This window comes from Mastigoproctus giganteus, chromosome 4 (assembly GCF_048544385.1).
Source record: "Mastigoproctus giganteus isolate SK-2022 chromosome 4, ASM4854438v1, whole genome shotgun sequence".
Taxonomy (NCBI): domain Eukaryota; kingdom Metazoa; phylum Arthropoda; class Arachnida; order Uropygi; family Thelyphonidae; genus Mastigoproctus; species Mastigoproctus giganteus.
In genome coordinates, this window is record NC_143578.1 from 22,224,172 (window position 1) to 22,252,118 (window position 27,947).

A 27,947-nucleotide genomic window follows, 5' to 3' on the forward strand; every position below is an offset into this window, starting at 1 on the left:
GAATTGGGGATACATTTGCACATCTCCAGTCCGTGGGAACCTCCCCTGAGTCCAAGGATGCTCTCATAATTATGGCCAAGGGTTTGCTTAGTTGCTTTGCCACCTCCTTTAATATAACTGGATAGATCCCATCCACCCCAGGTGCTTTTCTTACGTTTAACTTCAACAATTTCAACAAAAGGGTGCAACAATATTTGCTGATGCTAGCAGGGCAGTGTTAGGTTGGTTAGAAAACTGGTAGCTTGGAGAGATACATAGATTATTATATTAACAATAGCCACAGGCAGAGGTGAAAGTGATTCATGTACTGCTTCTATTGGAATGAGCAGCAGCCTAGAAAGCAAGCTGCTGGGGACTTCAAGAACTGCTGGAAGTCATTATGAAACAAGTAAATACATGCACTGTATTTATATAATCTAAGGCAACTAAATCTAACGTAATCTAAGTAAATATATAATCTAAGGTAACTAAGAGCAAGGACAGATGCATGTATACTTGCATATACACCAATGCTAGGAATACAGTAAATAAATTTGATGAATTTAAAGTGTTGGTCAAGACAGAAGACACTCAAATGCTGACATTGTTGGGCTTTCAGAGATGTGTTGCTCAGATAAAAGGGATGAAGAATTTGAACATAAGGAGTACATTGTATGCAGAAAGGACAGAATAGGAAGGGGGAAGGGGTTATGCTCTTAGTTAAGAAGCACATAAAATCGAAGACAGTGCATCCAGTTGACACGGGTGGTTGGTGTAACGTTGAGTCAGTTTGGTGGTGACATCAGCACTGGCACAGCAAAAATAAGAGTAGGAATGTGTTATAGGCCTAATTACTCTGATGAATACAACAAACAGCTGTACAAAGAAATAGAGTGGGCCAGTAAATCAGAACAAACAGATATTGATTGGAACTTGTGGATTAGTCACTCACAGACTAGCAAGACTTTTGTAGATTTATTGGATTACTGTTTTCTGCAGCAACATGTTAGAGAGACAACAAGAGGGAGACATAACCTTGATCTGATTATCAGCTGTGATTATTCATGCATTAAGAATCAGCAGATAAAAGAACCACTACTTCGCAATGATCACCATGTATTGATTTAGCACTTAATTAAAGATGCAAATACCATCACAGGTAAAGGAAGGGGTCTTTGCTTTCATAAAGATGACTACAGTCAGTCCTCGTATAGCACGATAGTTGCGTTCCTAGAAACCCTCGTGCAATGCAAAATCGTGCAATATAAACAACAGGCCCTATGGGAAAAATGGGGTTAGGTGCCGACCACCCAAGATTGAACACACATTTCTAACCAAATCATTACCAAACACAATAAATAATCGTAATAAAATACTTACGCATTTTATTACGACTATTGCGTAATAAAATATTGCTAATGCTTTTACTTCTATCGTAAGCAAACTTGCTTTTTGTTTGATTTTCTATCCAAACAGATGACAGGCGTTCCATCTCTTCCAATTCTTTGTGTCTTAATCTAATGGATTTTAATTACACTTCGAGCTGTTCCTGCTAGGAAAGTTGTTTTTATTTTCCCTGCATTCTTTCTAATTCTCGGCGTTGCCTCATTTAGGTCTGTAGCACGTGCAATATCACATGGTCCTTCATTTCGCTCAAAGCGTTTCACAATTTCATATTTTTTCTCTATCGACAGAGGCGGACTGGCCATAAGCCTTACCGGGGAAACCCCGGTGGGCCTGAGGCCAGTGTGATTTTGGCCATAAACCATAGTATGAGGCCACTATAAATTTTCCCGGGTAAGAATTTTTCATCCAGTCCGCCTCTGTGTATTGATATTGCTTTTCTTTTGCTCTCTGAATCTGCAGTGTCTTCACCAGGATGCTTCTTTTCACACCTTTTAAGTATTTTACTCATTTTTAGGGAATAAAGCACAATTACAAAACGAGGAGGCACACTTGATACACATAAACAAAGCTGCACGCGTGTAGCAACTGAATAAACAACACCGTAAAGGCAGAGATACACTATTAACACCTCACATTTTACTAAAGCACATTTCTAGGGGCTACCTACCATAAAACAATAAAAATTTCCAGTTGCGTTTCTGCTAGTGGAATCTGTTATAAACTGGTAGTAAACTCGATCTAATTGCATTTGCGATTATACCGATAGCTGGAATTGTGTTGGTTTTTACATTATTATGGTGAAATGTGTTTCCCCTTCACTGATATAAAAAACATAAATACATTTTCAGAATCTTCTCTTCATTCCTGTCGTGTTGCGTTCGGTTGGGGTGATTCTGCGTTCGACTGCCATTTCTTGTAAACACAAAGGCGAATCGTGCATAAGCGAATTCGGTTCGTGTTATATAAGATATCGTTCCCCTATTTATAAATCATGTATGATCGAATTCGTGTAATGTAAACACGTGTTATACGAGGACTGACTGTATTTTGCATCTACAATGGGACCAACTGATGTTGTTTCCATCATCAAATTCTAAAGAGGAAGCATTCAAGGATTTAATCATAGAAATTACTAGCCTCTTCATACCAACTGAGAAATACTTTTCAAGGTATAGGCCTAAATGGATGTCAGATGAACTGATGAAACTTGTGGCAGTGAAGAAAAGTGCATTGGATGCATATAAATTATCGGGTGACACAGAAACCTGTGGTAGATATTAACTAGTCTGTAATCACGTCACAAAGAAGGTCAGGCAAGTGTAGCATTAGCATTATTAGAGTCATATGATGCAAGAAAGCAAGCTCAACGTCCCATCGGCATTGAGCATGGTCAAACCATTCAAGGCTTTATACACCTCTATCAGATCACCTCGCTGGTGCCTAGTCTCCAGACACTGTAGTCTGCAAAACTTAAGCCCTTCTTCGTAAGAGCAACCCTTTGTTCCATTCATTAATCTTGTTGCCCTTCTCTGTACTCATTCTAGCAGCTCTACATCCTTCTTGAAATGAGGCCTCCAGACCTGCAGACAAGGTCTGGAGGCCTGACCATTGCCTTATACAAGGGAATAATCACCTCCTTATCTCTGCTAGAAAAATTCCTCTATATCATTGAGAAGACACCATGAGCTACTCTTGCAGCCCATCTGCACTGCTCAGAGAACTTAATATCTGCCTGCACAATTACCCCCAGGTCTTTTCATTCTCTACCACTGTCAGTGTAGTACCACAGAGTTGATACATTGCTCTGGGGTTGCTGTTTCCCATGTGTAGTACTTTACATTTGTCAATGTTAATCTTCATTTGCCACCTCTCAGCGCATCTGCTCAACCTTTCCAGATCCTGTTGCAGCAGCATAGTGTCAGTAGTGTCCTTAACAACCCTGCCAACCTTTGTATCGTCTGCAAACTTGGACATTAAGCTTGATATACCATCATCAATATCATTTATAAATACAGGAAACAATAATGGACCCAACACTGAACCCTGAGGGACTCCACTAATAATATTAGTCCACGATGAGCAGTGTCCATTGATTACCACTCTCTGCCTTCTCCCCCTCAGCCACCCCTTTTTCTATAGCAGCAGTTTTCCTCCAATGCCACACTGCTCCAATTTGTGCAGCAGTCTTCCATGTGCAACAGTATCAAAAGCTTTTCTACGATCCAAGTATATAATATCAAAGTTATTCCCTGCATCCAGTTCTTTTGTGACTGAATCATAGTATCCAATCAAATTGGTCAGGCAAGACTTTCCCTTAACAAAACCATGCTGTGTCCGAGCTATAACTGAAGTCTTGTCTAGATGATCGTGCAGTGCTTCTTTAACCAGTGCCTCCATTAATTTTCCTGGAACAGAAGATAAACTCACAGGTCTATAATTACTTGTGTCAGCCTTTGATCCTCCTTTGTTGTTGTTATTCGGTTTTTAGGAGCATTAGCAACTAAGGCCATATTGCTCCGGGGATATGTGGTGGTCATTCCCTGACCTTTTCTGCATCCTCCGTATTTGGTGGCTCACGGGCTCGAACCTCAGTCTAATCAAGAAGCATGTGCTATGCACTGCTGCTCCTGCCAATCTGGCTACGGAGGCCAGATTGGCAGGAGCCAATCCTTTGTGAATTGGGGTCACATTTGCACATCTCCAGTCTATGGGTACCACCCCTGAGTTCAAAGAAGCTCTCATAGATCATTATGGCCAAGGGTTTGCTTACTTCCTTTGATGCTTCCTTTAATATAACTGGATAGATCCCATCCACCCCAGGTACCTTTTTTATGTTTATCCTCAACAATTTCTCCTCCACTTTCCTCTCCTTTATTACAAATTCATCTATCTCACTGCCAGAGTTTACTTCACCTCTGGCATTCCCCTTCCTGAATAACTTCTCATATGTGAATATAGATGCAAAATACTCATTTAGTTTGTTAGCCACCGGAGCAGGATCCTCAATTGTTGAACCATCAATATCCAGTGGACCAATCTGATTCATCCCTTTCCTTCTAGAGTTTACATAGGTAAAGAACTCTTTTCTGTTTTTATTTGCATCATTTGCCAAGGATTTCTCATAATCTGCCTTTGCCTGCCTAATCTTCTTTGTGACTTGATTACAGACCAGCTTATATCTATCATAGGTGTTATGTCACCGATTAATTTATATGTATCCCATGCATTTTCTTCTCTGTCACATGTCTCATTAGTTGATCTCACATCCATTTAGGCCTAAACCTTGAACAATATTTCTTAGTTGGTATGTAAAGCCTAGTATCTTCCAAGATAAATTCTTTGAATGCTTCCCATTTTGAATTTGCTGTTGGTAACATCATCAATTGGTCCCACCGTATAGATTTTAAATACTGTCTCAGGCCACCATAGTTGCCTTTACGAAAGCAAAAACGCTTACCTTTACCTCTGATGGTTTGACTGTTTAATCTGACTCTAAGTCTCTGTCTCATGTTATTGTTATTTGGTTTTTAAGAGCATTAGCAACTAAGGCCATATTGCTCGGGGAATATGCGGTGGTCATTCCCTGACCTTTCCGCATCCTCCATATTTGGAGGTGACGGGCTTGAACCCCGGTCTAATCAAGAAGCGTGTGCTACGCACTGTTGCTCCTTCCCACCTGACTACGGAGGCGCCTACCCCTGATGGTAGTTACCTCTTTGAGTAAATCCCACTTCAGCACACTGTGATCACTGCCACCTAGTGGTTTCTTTTATCTGCAGATTCTTAATGCATGAAGAATCACTACTGATAATCAGATCAAGAGTATTACTCCCTCTATTTGCCTCTCATACATGCTGATGTAGAAAATAATCATCCAATAAACCCACAAAAGCCTTGCTAGTGTGTGAGTGATGAACTCACAAATTCCAGTCAATATCTGGGAAATTAAAATCCCTCATTATAAGACTCTCTGATTAACTGGCCCACTCTATTTCCCTGTACAGTTTCTTATTATACTCATCAGAGTCATTAGGCCTATAGCACACTCCTGCTCTCAATTTTGATCCAATGCATATGTCACACCAAACTGAATCAACACTGCACTGTCCAGTGATGTCGACTGGCTTCACTTCCTTGGATTTTATGCGTTTCTTAAGTAATACCATAACCTCTCCTCCCTTCCTATCCTGTCTATCCTTTCTATACACATTGAACTCCCCAAATTCCTGTTGTGCATTCCTTATATCTGTGTGACACCACATCTCTGATATCCCAATAATATCTGCCTTTGACGTTTTGAGCAATACCTCAAATTCATCAAATTTATTTACCAAACTCCTAGCATTGGTGTACATGCAAGTATACATGCACCTGTTCCAATTCTTAGCTACCCTAACACAATCCATGTGTTTACTTGTATCGCAATGATTCCCAGCAGTCTCTGAAATATCCTGCATCTTGTATTCCAGGCTGCTGCTCATTCCAATAGAAGCAGTGCAAGAATCACTTTCGCCTCTGCTCATGGCTACTGTTAATCTATTAGTCCTTGTATCCTCCCAAGTTAGCAGTTTTCTGACCCATCTAACACAACTGCCTCGATAACTTCAGCAAATATTCTTGCACTCTTCCTATTTAAGCGTATCCCATCCCTGTAGAAGCAATCTCTCCTGTTAACAAGTACAGACCAGGCTGAAAAAGATTCTACCCCTTGAGCCTTGCACAGTCTTTCCAGGGCCACATTGATCGACAAGGCTCTCATGATATACTCCCTCCTATCTTGTCTGGGCAGAATTGCAGACACTTTCAAATTCAACCCTAATTCACAGCTTTTTTTTCAATAGTGACCTGTACTTGTTAAGTAATTCCACTGGTCTTCTACTCTTAGGCAGACTATGAGAAATCTTTGGAAAAGGATGTAAAGAAAAGGAGCAAAGACTTCTTTACTTACTGAACTCCGGAAGGAAGGAGGTGAATCAAATTTATCAACTTGATATTGATGGTTTGACTGTTGATGATCCTGCTCAGATTGCTGACAAATTGAATGGCTATTTTGCATCTACATTCACACATAAGGAATTCTTAAGGGAGGGTGTGCCGAAGGTTTATTGATCTCTAACAGGGATCTAAATCAAAAACTAAATTTTGTAATAATTGAGAGGAAAGTGGAAGAGAAATTGTTGAGGTTAAATTTAAGAAAGACATCTGTGATGGATATTATCTGTCCAATTATAGTAAGGAAGGCAGCAAATCCTTAGCTATAATTATGAGAGTATCCTTGGATTTGGGGTAGGTCTCCACAGACTAGACATGTGTGAATGTATCACCTTTTCACAAAGGGGAAGAGTTCAAAGGGTGACACGAGTAATTACAGACCTTTTAGTTTAACTTCTGTTCCAATAAAAATAATGGAGTCACTGGTAAAAGAAGTAATGCAGGATCATCTAAACAGGCAACAATGTGCGGATATTTGCCTTTAGCCAGCGGGTAGTTGGTTGGTGGAACAGACTTCCATCCCTTGTTGTGGAAGTTGATAGCCTAAATAAATTTAAGGCTCATTTGGACAGGTATTTCGAACGAACGGAGTGGTGAAGTGGTGAAGTTTTTTTTTTTTTTTCTTTTTTGGGTGATGCTGCATAAGCTTGCTTTCTTGCATCATATGCCTCTACTAATGCTAATGCAATTATATTTCAAACACAGCATGGATTTGTTAAGTAGAAATCTTATTTGACCTGTATGATTGGTTACTATGACGTGGTCACAAATTAACTGGATTCAAAAATTAATGTTGATATCATATACTTGTATTTCAGGATAGCTTTTGATACTTTTGTACATAAATGACTGCAGTACAAATTAGAGTAGTGTGGCATTAATGGCAAGTTGCTGCTATGGATAAGGAATAGTTGAGTGGGAGAAGACAGACAGTGGTAATCAATGGACATTGCTTTTCATGGACTAATGTTATTAGTGGATTTCCCCCAGGGTTCAGAATTAGGCCCATTGTTCTTTTCTATATTTATCAGTGACATTGATGAAGGCATATCAGGCTTAATATCCAAGTATTCTGATGATACAAACGGTGACAAGGTGGTTAATGACAGTAATGTCACTATGCTACTGCAACAGGCTCTAGAAAAGTTAAGCATATGGGCTGAGAAATGGCAATTGAAGTTTAATATTGATAAATGAGAATGATGAGTTTGAGTACGGCTTGTATAATGTATTTAGGAAGGATAGGTTAGATAGAAGGGGTGGTGGGATAATGCTTCTTATCAGAAGTAGCCTGAGTGCAATGATAGTTTCCTGGATTCAGACATTTCACATGCTAGTATAGAGTCTGTATGGTGTAAGATAGTCGGAAACAAAGGTATAATGCGAGTAGGAGTAATCTACAGACCAGGTGATGGTGAAGATTATGACAAAAGCCTCTACATGCAAATGGAATGGGCAAGTAAGCTTCAATGCCTTATTATGGGGGATTTCAATTTGCCTCTAATTGATTGGAGGGAGTAAATAGGAAGGAAACTCGACATGGGGAACAAACTTTTTAAATCAACTAGATGACTGTTATTTGTATCAACATGTCAGGGAAAGTGCTAGAGAAAAGAATATCCTAGACCTCATCATCACACACGAATCAGATGACATAACAGGGCTGACAGTAGAGGAACCAGTAGCAGGAAGTGATCACGGAGTTCTACGGTGGATGATGATGAGGCTTATTATGGGATGATGATGAGGCTTATTAATCAATGCCTTATTATGGGGGATTTCAATTTGCCTCTAATTGATTGGAGGGAGTAAATAGGAAGGAAGGATAGGTTAGATAGAAGGGGTGGTGGGATAATGCTTCTTATCAGAAGTAGCCTGAGTGCAATGATAGTTTCCTGGATTCAGACATTTCACATGCTAGTATAGAGTCTGTATGGTGTAAGATAGTCGGAAACAAAGGTATAATGCGAGTAGGAGTAATCTACAGACCAGGTGATGGTGAAGATTATGACAAAAGCCTCTACATGCAAATGGAATGGGCAAGTAAGCTTCAATGCCTTATTATGGGGGATTTCAATTTGCCTCTAATTGATTGGAGGGAGTAAATAGGAAGGAAACTCGACATGGGGAACAAACTTTTTAAATCAACTAGATGACTGTTATTTGTATCAACATGTCAGGGAAAGTGCTAGAGAAAAGAATATCCTAGACCTCATCATCACACACGAATCAGATGACATAACAGGGCTGACAGTAGAGGAACCAGTAGCAGGAAGTGATCACGGAGTTCTACGGTGGATGATGATGACAGAGGTAGCAGAAGTAAAAGGCAAAGGAATGGGTTTTAATTTCAGAAAAGGAAATTACGATGCCTTAAGGTACTACGTGGTCTCTATTAACTGCGTAGATATCGCGCAGAGAATGAATACAATTGAACTGTGGTACGCTTTTAAAACATTAATCACAGATGCCTTGAATGCGTATATACCATTAAAAAAATACTCCACGAGAAGGGTTCCAAGTTGGATGAATAGTGAAGTTGCCACATTACTTGAGCAGAAAAAGGTGGCATGGAAAGGTTACAGAGCAATAAAAAGTACTGAAGCCTATAACAGTTACAAGGTGATGTGTAATAGAGCCACAGAAAAGGTTCGACAGGCAAAGGCAGTTTATGAGAAATCACTAGCAAACAGAGCAAAGAGTGGGGGGGGGGATAAAGAATTCTTCACATATATAAATGCCAAGAAGAGCAGGACAAACCAGATCGGACCTTTACGTAAGGGAATGGGGATAGTATTAAATACACCAGCTGCCATTGCAGATGAACTCAACAGTTATTTTGCATCGATATTTACAAATGAAAAGCCTTTTGTGGCAATGGGAAATTGTGGGAGCGAAGTTAAAAAATATGTAATTAATGATATTGAAATTTCGCAAGATTATTTAATGAAAAAACTTTCGAGCCTACAAACCAGTAAGGCTCCTGGAGTTAATGGAATATACCCTATAATCTTAAGGGAGGCAGCAAGTGAGTGCATTGAACCATTGAGGCTAATTATGCAAGCATCACTAGACTGGGGAGATTCCCTTGGATTGGAAAAGTGCCAATGTATCTCCCATACATAAGTGTGGCTCTAAGAGTGAAGTCGGAAATTATCGACCTGTCAGTCTGACTTCAGTAGTAGGGAAAATCGTGGAGGCAATGATCAAGGGTGGAATTCAGGATCATTTGGATCGAATTGAAATTCTCAAGGATACTCAGCATGGTTTTGTAAAGGGAAAATCATGTTTAACAAATCTGGTTCGCTATTTCGAAAGGGTCACTCACGAGCTGGATTTAGGGAATAATTTCGACATTGTTTATTTAGATTTCAGCAAAGCTTTTGACTCAGTCCCACATGAGCGGTTGCTTTATAAGCTGGAACATGTTGGAATCACTGGGAAAATCCTTAGATGGATAGAAGGATGGCTTCAGGGCATGAGGCAGAGGGTTGTGATAAATGGCTATTCCTCAGATTGGGTTGATGTAAGAAGTGGGGTTCCCCAAGGATCAGTATTAGGACCACTGTTGTTTTTAATTTTCATAAATGACATTGATGAAGGGATAGAGGGCGTGATGTCTGAATTTGCAGATGATGTTAAAATTGGTAGAGTAGTTAATGATCACTGTCAAGCTGAGCTTCTTCAGAGAGACCTAGATAGACTTCAGGAATGGTCAGAAAAATGGCAGCTGTGCTTTAATCCAACAAAGTGTAAGGTATTACACCTGGGAAACAGTAATCCCAAAAAAACTTATTCACTTGGTGGAGTTCAACTAAACCCAGTACTGGAGGAAATGGACTTGGGTGTTACGATACGGTCAGACATGAAATTCTCTGAGCATTGTAAACAGGTTGCAAGGAAGGCCCATGGTGTCTTATCGATGATCTATCGAACTTTTGCAAGTAGAGATAGGGACATGATAATCCGATTATATAAGGCTTATGTTAGACCACACTTGGAATACTGTGTTCAAGTATGGAGACCGCACCTAAAGAAAGACATCGAGCTTCTTGAAAGGGTGCAAAGAAGGGTAACTTGCCTGATGAGATCGGCAAAAGGGCGTCCTTATGAAGAAAGACTTCGAATATGTGGGTTGCAGAGTTTGGAAACTAGACACCTTAGAGGAGATTTGATTGAGGTGTTTAAGGCTCTGAGAGGCATCAGTAAAATGAATGAGGACAAAATTTTCAAGATTATAAATGATGCTAGAACTAGGGGACATAAATTCAAGTTACGGGGGGAAATGTTTAGATTAGACTGCAGGAAGTTTTATTTTAGCCAGCGAGTTATAAATTACTGGAATAAGTTGCCTTCATGGGTGGTAGAGGCTGACAGTTTGGGGAAATTCAAAGGTCATCTGGATAGTACTTTTGGGTAAGGGAAGCACATAGAATGATAGGTTTAATTTCCTTTTTTTTTTTTTATTAATTATTATTATTATTTAGTTATTTATTTTATTTTATTTTATTTTTTGTTTTTATCATTGTTTTGTTCGGATTTTTTTTTTTTTTTGGCTGGTGCAGCATAAGCCATAGGCTTTCTTGCACCATGCGGCCGTTACTAATACTAATACTAAATGCAAAGTATTACATATGGGTAGCAGTAATCCTAGAGTAACTTAACAACTTTGTGGTACTACACTCAGGGTAGTGGAAAATGAAAAAAGGCCTGGGGTTAATTGTGCAGTCAGATATATAGTTCTCTGAGCAATGCAGACAGGTTGCCAGGACAACTCGTGGTTTTGTCAATGATATCCAAGAATTTTGCTAGCAGAGATAAGGAGGTGATTATCCCATTATATAAGGCAATATTTAGGCCACGTTTTGAGTACTGCATACAGGTCTGGAAACTTCATTTTAGGAAGGATGTAGAGCTGCTGGAACAAATACATAGAAGGACAATGAGATTGGCGAATAGATCAAATGGGTACCCTTATCAAAAAAGGCTTAAGTTCTACTATCTGGAGACCACGCACATGTGAGGTGATCCGATTGAGCTGTTTGTGGCTTTGAATGGATTCAGCAAGCTCAGTAGTGATGAGATTCTTCCTCTTGCTCAGACCACACACAAGGAGGCAAATTCAAATTGGAAGATGGTTGCAGAATAGATGTTCAGAAGTTTGCCTTTAGCCAACAGGTGGTTCATTGTTGGAACAAACTTCCATCTGTTATTGTTGAAGTTGATTCTTTAAATAAATTCAAGGAAGAACAAACAAACTATCGGAGGGAATGAATAGCTAGACTAACTATTGGAAGAATAGCTAGACAAACTATTGGAGGAAATGAATATGTGAAATGGGAGGTTTTGTGGGTTTTTTTTGGCTGATGCTGTATAAGCTTGCTTTCTTGTATCATTTGCCACTGCTAATGCTAATGCTGTACTGCATTAAAACTATATTTTCATTCTACAACTACATTTCATAATAATAATAATAATAATACATTTAACTTATGAATTTCTTTTTTCCATGAAAAAAAGAAATAATTATTGCCAGATATCTATTTGTCCGATTTTAATTTGGTTTGGCTCAACAAATATATTTTTAACAAGTTCAAATACAAAATTGCACAAAATTCTACTGGGAGTCCCTTTGTTACATGCAGATTGATGGACAGGTGGAGATGTTGTTGTTATTTGGTTTTTAGGAGCATTAGCAACTAAAGCCATATTGCTCTGGGGATATGCGGAAGTCATTCCCTGACCTTTCCGCATCCTCCGTATTTGGTGGTCATGGGCTCGAACCCCGGTCTAATCAAGAAGCGTGTGCTACACACTGCTGCTCCTGCCTACCTGGCTACAGAGGCGCCAGCAGATGAAGTGACATGGTGAAGACAATAGTTGCTTAGCATATATATATGCAAATGTGCCTAAAAAGACACAGAGTACCTTGAAAAGATTCAAAGAAATCCAAAGGCACTTGCCCTCCTGAATAAGTCTGCTGTGCTACAGAGCTAGATATCTTGAAATGATCTGATTGTGGTATATTGGGATTATTAAAAGGAAGTTTATCTCCCTCTAAGAGGGAAATAGTAGAGATATGTTGTTTCTTTCTTCTTAATTTGGTGCCTCCGTATCCGGGTGGGCAGGCGCAGCAGTGTGTAGCACACGCTTCTTGATTAGACTGGGGTTCCAGCCCGTGAGCCACCAAATACAGAGGATGCGGAAAGGTCAGGGAATGACCACCGCATATTCCGGAGCAATATGGCCTTAGTTGCTAATGCTCCTAAAAACCAAATAACAACATCTTCTTAATTTTTTATGCCACAGTTGCTAAGAATGCTAAATGTCAGCATAATAGATCTGTATATTGTATGTTTTCCAAGGCCCTTTTTTTTTTTATGGAATAATAGAGTTTTTGGAAGGTAGGAGAAAAATCCATTCATGGAAATCTCCCCCAAGGTCAGCTAACTCAGTGGTGGTGTTAGGAAAAAAAAAAAAACCCCAAGTTTTCTAAACATGTATATTTTTAAGGTATATTCATTAAAGATTCTGTTGACAATCTTCAGCAATCATCTTTTAAATAATTTCCCCCCCTTGTTGAAACTTGAAATAAAAAAAATAATATCAGTAATAATTAGAAGAAGAAATGAAGGTTAATCCAAAAATCTTATAGGAAGTGTTTTTTTTTTTTTTTTTTTTCTGGCTGGTGCTGTATAAGTTTGCTTTCTTGCATCGTATGCCTCTACTAATTCTAATGGGAGTGCATGATGGGAGTCTTGTAAATCAATTTGGCCTTGGGGAGATTGGAGAGGTGATTGTTCTGTTGCATAAAGCAGTGTTTACAGAACAGGGGGCGGCCTCATTTTAAGAAGAATGTGGATTTGTTGCAATAGTTGCAGAGAAGAGTTCCTAAAAGGCTTCAGTTCTGAAAATTGCAGCATCCGAAAACATCTTCTCAGCACCTGTGAGAAGACCTGATTGAAGTGTTTAAGGCCTTAAATGGATTGAATAAATTAATACATGATAATGTATTAATTAGCTTAATGTATCACTAGCTTTAGACCTCTTCCTTTAGAAAATCCTGAAACTATTCCTGAATTTGTTATTGGAGACACTCTAAATAATGGACTCAAATCTTTAAATGGATTGAATAAACTAATTGTTGATGGCATCCTTACCTATTCTGAAACAACATAATAAGGAGAAAAATTTAATTTGATAAAGGATAGTTGTAGAGTAAATGTACAAACATTTGCTTTCAGCCAGAGAGTGATTAAGCAAACTTACACCTGGTAAGTTTGCTTCCTTGCAAAGTTATCGATTTGTCAATACTTTGCAATTTGTCAATTGCAAAGTTTACAATTTGTAAATATATAAAATTATGCGTTTAGTATTAGTGTTTGTATAAATTTTAAAATTAAAATTTAAATTTTATACAAATATAAAAATATTTGTAATATATAATTATTTAAAATTATATAATATTTATTTATACAGTGGGGCCCCAACATTCGATGGTAATTCGTTCCACAAAACTCATTGTATGTTGAAAATATTGTAAGTTGAAACCAATAATACATTGATTTCATTCCTCAACAACACATAAAATAGGTATTTCTTACATGTTATACTTCATTTTTACATTAAAAATGAGTGTTTTATAAAGATTATTTAATAAATAGTTAAAACATCTTAAAATAAAAACAAACAATAAATTAGCATTTACCTTAGACTTGAAGTGCAGAGCTGATGAAATCAATGGTGGCATAGTGGTGGTGGGATTACATCTGGCATTGGGTGTCTTTTCAGTCTTTTGTCTTTTGCTTGACTTTGCACAGTTTCTTTGCCAAGAAACTGTCCAAAGTCAAGCAAAGTGGTGTTGGGGGGGGGGGGCAAATATTTGAATTGAACAAAATCAAATTGTTACTCAAGAGAATGAACAAGTTCGGGATCATAGCCCCCTCACATTATCCAGCAGGAGTAGTTCCTACATAGGAAGCTTATTTTTTCTCTTCACTGAAGGTCAGAAAACTCCAAGCTCCCATTTACTGAAGATACATATATCCTCTAACCCAGGCCTTCTTGTTACTGCACCTCTGTCAACCTTTTGTTGTTTAAATACTCTGGGGGTGTTAGAGTGACACACACAAGCAAAGGCTTCAGGTTAAAATCTCAAGAGGCATTGGTGCCCAACAGGAGAGTGAGCCTATGTTTCATAGGTTATATGCCCAGGTAAACTAGCCTCGTCCTTAGTGATGTACGTTTTGGGCATTCACTTCCAGAACAGGCTGGTTTCGTCAGTGTTAAAAACCTGCTAGGGAAGATAACATTCCTGATCAACAAACTCCTGGAATTCAATTTCAGCTGCTTTTTTATCAGCACTGGATGCCTCCCCATGCCTTTCAACGCTTGTTATATGTACCCTTTTATTGAAGTGCTTGAACCAGCCTCTGCTGGCTTTAAAGTCTTCAAAGCACAAAGCACTACCATTAGTTGATGGAGCCTTAGGTTTCAGATCATCATAGTGTGAAACAATTGTACGAGTGATGTTCCGTGCGCTACGCATTGAACAATAATTTGTTGAATGATAACAAAGATGCTAATTTGTTGAGAACAATCGTACAAATGATGAAAGTGATGATGAAAGATGAAAATTTCCACCATGTATCATTCCAGCTATATTGGAAAGTCATCAGTACCTGCAAATATCATCGGTCCTTAAAATAAGAGATCGTATGGAAGGTATATCGGTTCCTGAGAATATCGGATGTCGATGTCATCATAACTCCAAGCCCCACTGTATACCATAATTATAAGCAACTGTTATTTTTTTTTAAATGTTTCACTTCATATTGTAATTCTTATCTTTATCTGCAGGTATCAGAAAAAGAATGATGAAAATTTCATAACACTGGAAACTAGATCACCTCTTATAGTCAGTAATTTTTGGCTCTGTTCATGATTATTTTTTAAAATTATATTAAATGTTTTATATAAAATTTTGCCTAAAATCATGTCATAAGCTGCAGTGAAATCTTAAATAATGTTTAACTTTGAATATTTGACAGATTCTATAATAAATTACTTTTGACCTTTACATCTGTCAGTATTTGTATTTTAAAATTCTAATGTTATATTTTAATTGTTGGAATAAAATAGATCACTTACTTTTTTTTTCTTTTTTTTACTATTAGATTATTTGATCTAACATTAAAGGTGCAGAAATGAAATTGTTCCCAGATCAAACAAAAATCCTTATCTTGCCTGTGTTCCCCATTACCTTTCAAAAACATTCTGGAGGATAAGTCAGTATTCATGAACTCTTTTTAAATTATCATCACAGTGCTGTCTGGGTAGTTTCTACCACACCTTCACTTACAGAACTTTTTTGTGAAACAGGCTTAGTTATATTTTCCTTGGTAAAACACTGGTTACGACAATTATGTATACTGCTTATGCGGAAATTTGCTTTTAGCCAGCAGGTGGTTGATCACTGAAACAAACTTCCATCTGTTGTTGTGGAAGCCGATAGCTTAAATAAATTCAAGGGAGAACTGGACAAACTTTTGGAGCGAATGGATGGGAGAAATGGGAAGTGTTTTTTTTTTTTTTTGGCTGATGCTGCATAAGCTTGCTTTCTTGCAACATATGCCTCTACTAATGCTAATACAAATTAGTAGTTATCCATAATACCATGTGGGTGGGGGTTCATTCTTTATTGTCACACTTTCATTGCATTAATGAAAGTGTGACAATAACATAATCCTGAACTTCTAAACAAAAATAACTTTTCTAATGTCGTCGTTGTTGTTATTTGGTTTTTAGGAGCATTAGCAACTAAGTCCATATTGCTCCTGGGATATGCGGTGGTCATTCTCTGACCTTTCCGCATCCTCTGTATTTGGTGGTCACGGGCTTGAACCCCGGTCTAATCAAGAAGCGTGTGCTACACACTGCCGCTCCTGCCCACCTGGCTACGGAGGCACCTTACTTTTCTAATAGGAAAGTTTTTAATTTGGTAGAGAATGTTGTTCGTGAGCTGATGATTTTATTTGAGATATTCTTTTAGGAAAGTAATAGAAGAGGTTAAAAAATGGCATGTACAAAATGTCCTTTCTTAAGTTTTTCCATCACTGTAAACATTATAGTTTATTTTTAAAGAAGTCACAATATTAGAAACTAGGGGGAAAAAAATCTAATTTTGAAATATTCACATGCAGCAACTTTAATAAGCTTCAGATGGTTGATATGTGAAAGTTAGTATGCATTACCACTTGAGTTACAAAATAAATAATTAAATAAAAAATACTGCCTTTATTATTATATTATTTTAATTTTATATAGTATGAATCAGAGCTGTAATACTCAATATGTTCTACGTTGATAATAATATTAGTAAATTAATAAGAGGAGTTTACCTCAATATAGTACGTGGAACACTTCCGTATGATACCCTCCAGAAATTAAACCGGAAAAAACGAAAAAATCGACAACTTACCGGTACATTAAAGTAAAATATAAATAATTAAATAATCAATTTAACACAATTCAAAATCAATTTAAAACAATTAAAATTCAAATTAACACAATTAAAAGAATCAAACGAAAATATTCAAACGAGGAAGGAAAATCGTTTTGAATATTTTCGCTTGATTCTTTTAATTGCGTTATTTGAATTTTAATTGTTTTAAATTGATTTTGAATTGTGTTAAATTGATTATTTAATTATTTATATTTTACTTTAATGTACCGGTAAGTTGTCGTTTTTTTGTTTTTTCCGGTTTAATTTCTGGAGGGTATCATACGGAAGTGTTCCACGTACTATATTGAGGTAAACTCCTCTTATTAATTTACTAATATTATTATCAACGTAGAACATATTGAGTATTACAGCTCTGATTCATACTATCTAATTATTTTAATTTACATAACCAAGTTATGTAAATAAACCTTTCCTATTAGAAAAGTAAGGCGGAGGCGCCTTACTTTTACTTTGCTGATGCTATCGAGGCAGTGTTAGGTGTGTCGGAAAACTGCTAGCTTGGGGGGAGACAAAGACGAATAGATTAACAGTAGCCACTGGCAGAGGCGAAAGAGATTCTTGCACTGCTTCTATTGGAATGAGCAGAAGCCTGGAAAACAAGATGCAGGATATTTCAGAGACTGCTGGGAGTCATTGCGGTACAAGTGAACACATGGGTTGTGTTAGGGTAGCTAAGAATAGAAATAGGTGCATGTATACTTGCGTGTACACCAATGCTAGGAGTTTAGTAAATAAATTCGATGAATTTGAGGTATTGCTCAAAACATCAAAGGCAGATATTGTTGGGATATCAGAGACGTGGTGTCACACAGATATAAGGAATGCAGAACTGGAATTTGGGGAGTACAACGTCTAGAGAAAGGATAGACTGGATAGGAAGGGAGGAGGGGTTATGCTATTAGTTAAGAAATACATAATATCCAAGGAAGTGAAGCCAGTGGACATCGCTGGACAGTGCAGTGTCGAGTCAGTTTGGTGTGACATAAGCATTGGGAGGTCAAAATTGAGAGTAGGAGTGTGCTATAGGCCTAATGACTCTGATGAATATAATAAGAAACTGTACAGGGAAATAGAATGGGCCAGTAAATCAGAGAGTCTTATAATGGGGGATTTTAATTTCCCAGATATTGACTGGAATTTGGGGGCTGGTCACTCACACACTAGCAAGGCTTTTGTGGATTTATTGGATGATTGTTTTCTACATTAGCATGTTCACGAGGCAACTAGAGGGAAGAATACTCTTGATTTGATTATCAGCAGTGATTCTTCATGCATTAAGAATCTGCAGATAAATGAACCACTAGGTGGCAGTGATCACAGTGTGCTGAAGTGGGATTTACTCAAAGAGGTAACTACCATTAGGGGTAAAGGGAAGGGTTATTGCTTTCGTAAAGGCGACTACGATGGACTGAGACAGTATTTAAATTCTATACAGTGGGACCAACTGATGATGTTACCAACAGCAAATGCAAAATGGGAAGCATTCAAAGAACTTATCTTGGAAGCTACTAGGCTATACATACCAACTAAGAAATATTGTTCAAGGTTTAGGCCTCAATGGATGTCAGATGAACTGATGAGGCATATGGCAGAGAAGAAACATGCATGGGATACATACAAATTAACACATGACACAAAAGCCTATGATAGATACAAGTTGATCTGTAACCAAGTTACAAAGGAGGTTAGGCAGGCGAAGGCAGATTAGGAGAAATCTTTGGCAAGGGATGCAAAGAAAAACAGCAAAGAGTTCTTTACTTATGTAAACTCTAGAAGGAAGGGGATGAATCAGATTGGTCCACTTGATATCGATGGGTAAACTGTTGATGATCCTGCTCAGGTAGCTAACAAACTAAATGAATATTTTGCATCAACATTCACACATGAGGAGTTATTTAGCGAGGGGAAAGCCAGAGGTGTATTCAACTCTAGCAGTAAGCTAGAGAATCTTGTAATAACTGAGAGTAAAGTGGAGGAGAAATTGTTGAAGATAAACACAAGAAAGGCACCCGGGGTGGATGGGATCTATCCAGTTATATTAAAGGAGGCAGCAAAGGAAGTAAGCAAACCTTTAGCCATAATTATGAGAGCTTCCTTGGGCTCAGGGGAGGTACCCACAGACTGGAGATGTGCAAATGTCACCCCAATTCACAAAGCAGGATCAAAGGCTGACACAAGTAATTATAGACCTGTGAGTTTAACTTCTGTTCCAGAAAAATTAATGGAGGCACTAGTTAAAGAAGCACTGCAGGATCATTTAGACACGACTTCAGCTATAGCTCGGACACAGCATGGTTTTGTTAAGGGGAAGTCATGCCTGACCAATTTGATTGGATACTATGATGCAGTCACAAAGGAACTGGATGCAGGGAATAACTTTGATATTATATACTTGGATCTTAGAAAGGCTTTTGATACTGTTGCACATGGAAGACTGCTGCACAAATTGGAGCAGTGTGGCATTGGAGGCAAATTGCTTCTGTGGATAAAGGGGTGGCTGAGGGGGAGAAGACAGAGAGTGGTAATCAATGGACACTGCTCTTCGTGGACTAATGTTATTAGTGGAGTCCCTCAGGGCTCAGTGTTGAGTCCATTATTGTTTTCTGTATTCATAAATGATATTGATGAGGGTATATCAAGCTTAATGTCGAAGTTTGCAGACGATACAAAGGTAGACAGGGTTGTCAAGGACACTACTGACACTATGCTGCTGCAACAGGATCTGGAAAGGTTGAGCAGATGGGCTGAGAGGTGGCAAATGAAGTTTAACATTGACAAATGTAAAGTACTACACATGGGAAACAGCAACCCCAGAGCAACGTATCAACTCTGTGGTACTACACTGACAGTGGTAGAGAATGAAAGGGACCTGGGTGTGGTTGTGCAGCCAAATATGAAGTTCTCTGAGCAGTGCAGATGGGCTGCAAGAGTAGCTCATGGTGTATTGTCAATGATATATAGGAATTTTTCTAGCAGGGATAAGGAGGTGATTATTCCCTTGTATAAGGCAATGGTCAGGCCACACCTAGAGTACTGTATACAGGCTGGAGGCCTCATTTCAAGAAGGATGTAGAGCTGCTGGAACGAGTACAGAGAAGGGCAACAAGATTAGTGAATGGAACAAAGGGGTGCTCTTATGGAGAAAGGCTTAAGTTTTGCAAATTACAGTGTCTAGAGACTAGGCACCAGCGAGGTGATCTGATAGAGGAGTATAAAGCTTTGAATGGTTTGAGCATGCTCAATGCTGATGGGATTGTTCCTCTCGCTCAGAATAATCACCTGAGAGGGCATAAATTCAAATTGAGGAAAGACGGATGTAGGATAGACGTGCGGAAATTTGCCTTTAGCCAGCGGGTGGTTGGTTGGTGGAACAGACTTCCATCCCTTGTCGTGGAAGTTGATAGCCTAAATAAGTTTAAGGCTCAGCTGGACAGATATTTTGAACGAACAGAGGGGTGAAGTGGAAGTGGTTTTTTTTTTTTTTTTTTTGGCTGATGCTGCATAAGCTTGCTTTCTTGCATCAAATGCCTCTACTAATGCTAATTCGTTTCTAATAGGAAAGTTTTTAATTTGGTAGAGAATGTTGTTTGTGAGCTGATGATTTTATTTGAGATATTCTTTTAGGAAAGTAATAGAAGAGGTTAAAAAATGGCATGTACTAAATGTCCTTTCTTAAGTTTTTCCATCACTGTAAACATTATAGTTTATTTCTAAAGAAGTCACAATATTAGAAACTAGGGGGGAAAAATCTAATTTTGAAATATTCACATGCAGCAACTTTAATAAGCTTCAGATGGTTGATATGTGAAAGTTAGTATGCATTACCACTTGAGTTACAAAATAAATAATTAAATAAAAAATACTGCCTTTATTATTATATTATTTTAATTTACATAACCAAGTGCTGCATTAATCAAGAAAGAAAATTCAGTGGGAAATATTCAAAACTCCTGATACTATAAAGGCTATAAAGCATTTTGCACTGGGATAGTGTGCTACCACATGCTCACACTCATATCTTACAATATTTCATTAAGAATATTTGTATGGAGAGTGCTTACATTTAATTTCATCATCCCAGTGCACTGAGAACTGAAAGAGCAACCTGAACTTAAAGATAGATTTTCAAAATTTAGAAGATCCATGGAGTAGTTAGTGGTACTTATTACGTAAGAATAATAATTCATTTGTATAAAGAATTAAAAGATTATTAAGGGCTGTCAACATTATTTTAAATATATTTTACAGAAATAATATATTAAATTTATCTACAAAAGATATCTGCTCCAAAAATTTATAAAGTTTTAATGTTTATTGCGCAGTACAAAAATATACATGCTATACTATGATTACTATTCAATGCTTTTTTGTGGTACAGACCAGTGGATTACAGGTGGCAGAGGTAAAATCTTTCCATGAAAAAAGTGTAATTAAAAAAAAACTAAGGCATCTCTGTAGCCAGGTGGACAGGAGCAGCAGTGCGTAGCACATGCTTCTTGATTAGACTGGGGTTTGAACCCTTGACCACCAAATACGGAGGATGCGGAAAGCTCATGGAATGACCACCACGTATCCCCGGAGCAATATGGCCTTAGTTGCTAATGCTCCTGAAAACCAAAAAATAACAACATAATAATTAAAAAACTAGTTTTGTAAAAATAGTAATAAATCAATTATAACATTAAAATAAATATAGCATATGTCCTTTTTGTTAGAACCTCATTTTATATTGGTCAACATCCGTAGATTGAGACATGAGGGCATTTGATACATTCATTCAGAAACACCTTCAGCACATTCACCTCCTAAGCTGTAGCTTATATGTGAATAATGCTACTTCAGTATTATTCTATTGCTGTAATTAAAACATTATTATTTTTATAAACATTAACTATTAAAAAAACACAAAACTCAATTCTACTTAAAGAGAGCACTATACCTCTTAGCCATAGCTAAGAAGAATATAGTATTGGCTACCTCAGTCCCACTTATCCTAATGAACTATGTTACCATCCCCTAAACATTCGTAGAGAAGGTTCAAAGCCCTTCTCTTTATCCCCCAATCAGTTCTTATCATCCTTCTTAGCTTAGCATAAAGAACACATATTTTGTTTTTCAAATACTTCATGTGCTGAACAAGGCTCATTCTCTCCCCTCCCCAAGGTACTTAACGACAGTAACATACTGTTTAGACATGTCAAACGACCTCACAACTGGATGCGTATTCATTCATACTTAATCATCCCTTAAACAGCAGTTGTACAGTCTTTGTTCTTCAGATCTGTAACATATAGATCGGACCATTCTATCAATTCTTCCATAACTTGGGATGCACGCATCTCTAGTTGGGATCTTGCATTACCATACACCAGTATTAACAAGTCATCGGCATATGCCACTATGTTCACACCAATGTGATTTCTATTCAAAAAATCATCCATCACAATCATCCAGGCATGGGAGCCAATCACCGAGCCCTGAGGACAACCTCGAGTTACCTTATTTCCATAAAGCCAATTCTCACAATAATCTTTCGCTTAGAGAAATACTCTCTAAAAACTAAATAGAAATTATCTGAACAGCCAGTAGTTCTTATCCTATGGAGGATTCCCTCCCACCAAGCATATCAAATGTGCCATGAAAATCAACAAATATTCCAAGGACATAACAGCCCTCATAGCCATGCGCATAAGTTACCATCTGATAGATAATGTCCTCTGTTGACTTTCCTTTTTTGTAACCAAACTGGTTACAAGAGGACATATGATTCTCATCATATTTAATCATAAACCGACTAATACATAGCCGTTCATAAGTCTTAGCTATCACAGATAGTAAGGCTATGGGACGATATGAACCTGGTTCACTAGGCTTTTCATTATTAATTTCAAAACAGCCACTCTCCATGCCTCGGGGAAGGAACCAGACTCCAAACATTTGTTAAACATTTTCATTATCAAATCAGACCTTATCTGGAACACTCGCTTCATTATCTTCACAACGATTAGATCAGGACAAGGTGACTGGCCATCCACAGCCTATGCAACAGCATCATATATTTCTTAAATAGCAAAGTTTTGCTCATGTATATTGGAACAATATGCAGCATTGACTTGCACCATATTATTTTGTTCTTGACTCAATTCCTGATTATCTATATCAGGGAACAATTCATCCAGGATCATGCCCATGGACTCGCTCCAACTTAAAGTTTCAAAATTCCTATTTCTCAGAGTAAAATTTATAGAATTAAAAACATATTTTTCAGTTATTAACTTAAAAATAGAATTCCAGGGATCTCTTGAGCCTTTTTCTGATACATACGACTTCCAAGAAGTCTGCTCTGCAACATTTATGGCCTTAACATAATCTCAACACAAATTCTTATATATAGATTTATACAATTCTATCATTTGATTATCTCCAACCCTTTTATATTGCTGAAATCTCTTCCTTGCTGTTCTTAAATCTACTTTAATTCACTGCAAGTCTCCATTCCACCACATTACAGGTATTGTTCTTATCTTTTTCTTTGTCATGCGAGGAGAAGATCCACCCCTATGTCCTATCTGTCACACACAACAAACAGTAGAACATGTACTGATTACTTGTCCAGCCTTTGCAGATGATCGCCGAAACTCCTTCAAAGAGCTAAACAAACATCACTCCCTCACTCTCAAAACCATACTGGAAGATAGAAAAAATATAGCAGATGTTTTTCAGTTCCTCAAGAAAATAAATTACTATAATCAAATATAAAACTAAATATTACCTATTACTCTTGGAAATTATTAGCAGCAATATACCAATTAGAACAAAACCGATATATTAAATCTTACAGGCGCATTTTAGCCACAGTAGCTCTTGCGCCAAGAAGTCTTAAATCAAATCAAATCAATCTTTGTCATGCTAGAATTTGAAGCCCTATAGACAGCATCCTGGAAATTATTTACATAATCTTCAACACTAAGTGAATCCCAATTAATTTCATTCACTATTGAATTGAAAGTCAGATCAAAGCATTCCCAATTTGCAGTCCCAACAGAGAATCTATCTGCCTCTTTTACTTCTCTTATTCTCTCAATGCAGCTCAGCCCAAACAAAATACCATTAAGATCACTTGTAGTTAGTTGATTCACAACCTTCCAGTCATATATCTTATCCAGCATAGACACGGTACACATTAAAACATCAATATAGGACTGCCCATGTACTGAGCTATATGTTGGACAATGGTCTGGTATATTAACAACAATCATTCCTGAGACAGAGAAGAAGTCCTCAAGAATCTCGTGTCTGTCATCAGATTGCTCACTGCCCCACAGAACAGAATTGGAATTGGAGCCCATCGCAATTAATATATGACAACCTTGAAGTTCATCTGGTACTTTCTCCAAGTAATTAATATATGGAATTATACTCAGAGTGCCAACAGTAGAAGGAAACAAGCTGTATTCTACCAATAGCACCAATAACTTCAGCACAAATTATGTTTTCATTGGATAGTCTAGAAATCTTGGTAATCACCAAATCATGCCTCCTCACCACTATCGCAACTTTCGGACTATCACTATCTGACAGAACTCAATAATTCCTTGGATAACCACGTACATTGCCCCTTACTTCATGTGGTTCCTGCAATAGACTTACATCAATGCTTTTCTTTTCCATTTTCAAATGTAGCTGTGTAGCCACAGCTTTTTCTCTTTGTGCATTCAGCTGTAATATACTTAGATTCTCAGCCATAACTTATTTTATTTTTATATAGTTCCAAAGCTCTCTTGTACTCAGAACAATCCTTATCAATAGCAGTGTGATCACACTTCTGCTTCTATCCTTACAATTACAGCAGATTGGTCTCTCAGCCTTTTTACTACAGTCCTTATATGCATGCTCCATCTGGGCACAATGTCCACATACTGCATCTCTTCTACTGTATTTAGATATATGACCAAATCCTAGGCATTTGTAACACTGAGCCACAGAGAATATTTCTTTATATTTATATGCCATTCAATTGGCATATATCCTTTCCGACTTATTATATTCCAAAGCCTCGATCTGACTTCAAAAATCGGATTAGACACACATTTCCATTTTTAGTATTATTTATCGAAACAACTTCAACATTTTCATAGAACTCATTCCTGGACACCCCACAATCTTTAAAATTCTTTATCCAAATCTGTTCTAAAAGCTCTTCCTTCTGCATACCTTCTCAATGTCAAACAATACTATTCTAGGGTGAACAGTCCTTGGAATCACATACTTCAAACCAATTTCCTGAATGCGTGGACACCCTCTAATTTTCTTAATATCATCCTCCGCCTCCAGCAAAATTCCGCAGTCCCTGATTGTTCTTATATTCTTAACTTTTACTTCTTTCAGAGCAGGTCTTAATTCTTTCAAGACTTCTTGTTTAATATCCTCACTTGTCTTGAATCTCTCACTAGCAGCTTTAATCAGCACAACTTTTGGTGGCTTCTTAGTTTTCTTCAATGGTTCTTGAACTGCGCTAACATAACTTTTCTTTTCCTTTTTCTTTCTTTCTAATTTTTCTTTTAATAACAAGTTTTTCATGTGGGCATCCATAGCTTTTGTTTCAAGAACATCCCATTGATCTAAAATTGTTCTCGTAGCAGCAGTTGGAACTTTACTGTGGACATCATATAAATAAGCTCTCAACTTGCCTCTAATTGTATTTATTCTTTGACATGCTCAAACCCTTCATAATTAGATCTTTCTTTACTTGCATCAGTTCTCCTTTTCTTATAAGAACCTGTTTTCTTTGCACTATCTTGATCCTTCTTCTCAGCACTTTTGCTTGTTCTGGTTTTTCTCTTCTTTGTATCACTTGGACCTTGTGAATTACGCTGAAGACGAGAGAGAGAGAGAGAGAGAGAGAGAGAGAGAGAGAGAGAGAGAGAGAGAGAGGACCTAAGACTAGGAGGAGTCCTTGTCAGGGTCCACCCAGAAAACACTTCCATCTCTGTTAACTCTTGAACTTGCGACAAGATTTCTCCCATTATTTCCTCTCTTTCATCATCCGTCACCTCCGACGTTGCAGCAACCAATTCTTCTTCACTTAAGGCCTCATTTGATTCAAGAGCACTTGCTATGTATACAGTAAAATCAAATTATGTACAATTAAAAGTTAAATCTCAATTTAGAGAAGCAACAACTATATACAAGACTCAAGAATCCTGGCTCACAACTTATCTGAATGAAATACTAAAAGACTCTGAAATCTATCAGTAAAAACTATCTATCAGTATCTATCAGTATCAATAAAAACCCATCCACAACCCAAGTTTAATGGGTTGTGGTAGCAGGCGAAAAACTGAAGGGCATGGAAATACTCTTAACAATTTTCTCTCTAACCCAGAATCAATCAATATAGCCCATCTAGCCAGCCGGGGAAATCTCCCCGACTGCCCACCCCAGACTACGAGGAAGTAGAGCTAGCTAAACTGGTTCTGGCACCAATTAATTATAACAAGAAATCAAAATTTTAACTCAAAACTCACAATCAAATTTTATATCTCTCGGATAACTTTCTTTGCTAAGCACCCCAGTATATCCCCTTTTGATACATACATTTGATACAGAAAGAAACTGTCCAATAGATATGGCTCACATGAGAATAGGACAAGCTTTTGGATTGGATGAAAGAACTGGCTGAGAGATTCTCCAGCTTACATGTCATACATTGGGTGCCAAGGTTTTTCCAGTGATCGTGTTTATTATGAAGTCTCTTTTTATAAACTATTTCCAGTCTATAGGGACCCTCTGAATCCAGAGATGAGAACATCTCTGGATTCAGGGGAAGTCTCTATAGACTCTATAGACAAAAGGTATATCACCTTTTGTGCTTTAAGGGCACAAAAGGTGATATAGTTGTACACGTTGGCACTAATGATATTAAGAGCAGGAGACCGGCGGAATTACTTAACAAGTACAGGTCACTGTACTTGTTATGTACTGTACTGTACTGTTATGTACTGTACTTGACTGGAAATGTGCAAATATATCACCAATTCACAAAAGGGGAACAAAAAGAAACATTAATAATTAAAGATATGTTTGCCTAACTTCTGTTCCTGAGAAAATAATATAGTCACTGGTTAAAGAAGTAATGCAGGACCATCTAGACAGGAATGTGATTATACTACAGTCATAGCATTGATTTGTTAAGGGGCAATCTTTGTTTGACCAATTTGATTGACCAATTGATTGGATACCATGATGTAATAACAAAGGAACTGGATACAAAAAATAATTTTAATATCATATATTTAGATTTCAGAAAAGCTTTTGATATTGTTGCACATAGACTGCTATACAAATTGGAGCAGCATTGCATAAAGGGCAAGTTGCTGCTGTGACTGATAGTAGGGATGGTTGAGTGAGAGATTGTTGGTTGTTGTTTTTTGTATTTATTAGTGATATTGAGGAAGGCATATCAGGCTTATTGTCTTAAGTTTGAAGATGATATGAAGATTGGCTGGGTAGTTAATCACAATAATCAGGGTATGCTACTGCAAAGATCTAAACAAATTAGGAAGATGGACTGAAAAGTGACAATTGAATATTGACAAATGCAAGGTGCTTCGTATGGGAAGGATAGTAATTGCAGATTAACATACCAGCTGTGTGGCACCATTCTCAGAGCTGGAAGAATGAATATCTGAGCAGTGCAGACAAGCTGTCAAGACTGGAGAGCTCATGAAGTTTTGCCAGCATGAGAAGGAGGTGATTATCCTGTTGTACAAGGCAATGGTTAGGCCACTTCTTGAGTACTGCATACAGGTCTGGAGGCCTCATTTTAGGAAGGATATGGAAAACTCTGCACCTGTTTGGAACCTGTGCAGAGAATAGCAACAAGATTGGTGAGGGGACAAAAGGCTTCAATTTTGCAAATTGTAGCATCAAGACTAGGCACCTGTGAGGAGACCTGATTGAGACGTTTAAAACCTTGAATGGATTGAGTAAGCTCAATGTTGATGGAACCCTTCCTCTTTCTCAGACTATGTACATGAGAGGA

The 27,947-nt window shown here is 37.7% G+C and overlaps 1 protein-coding gene across 1 annotated transcript in view; it reads left to right on the forward strand.

Moving 5' to 3' along the window:
- LOC150086460 (uncharacterized) overlaps positions 1-27,947 on the forward strand; it is a 152,812-nt gene that overhangs the window by 18,850 nt on the left and 106,015 nt on the right. Inside the window, exon 3 of the mRNA XM_090372173.1 lies at positions 15,238-15,295. Within this exon, the coding sequence (XP_090228299.1) occupies positions 15,238-15,295 (58 nt within the window). The remainder of the gene's footprint in view (positions 1-15,237; positions 15,296-27,947) is intronic.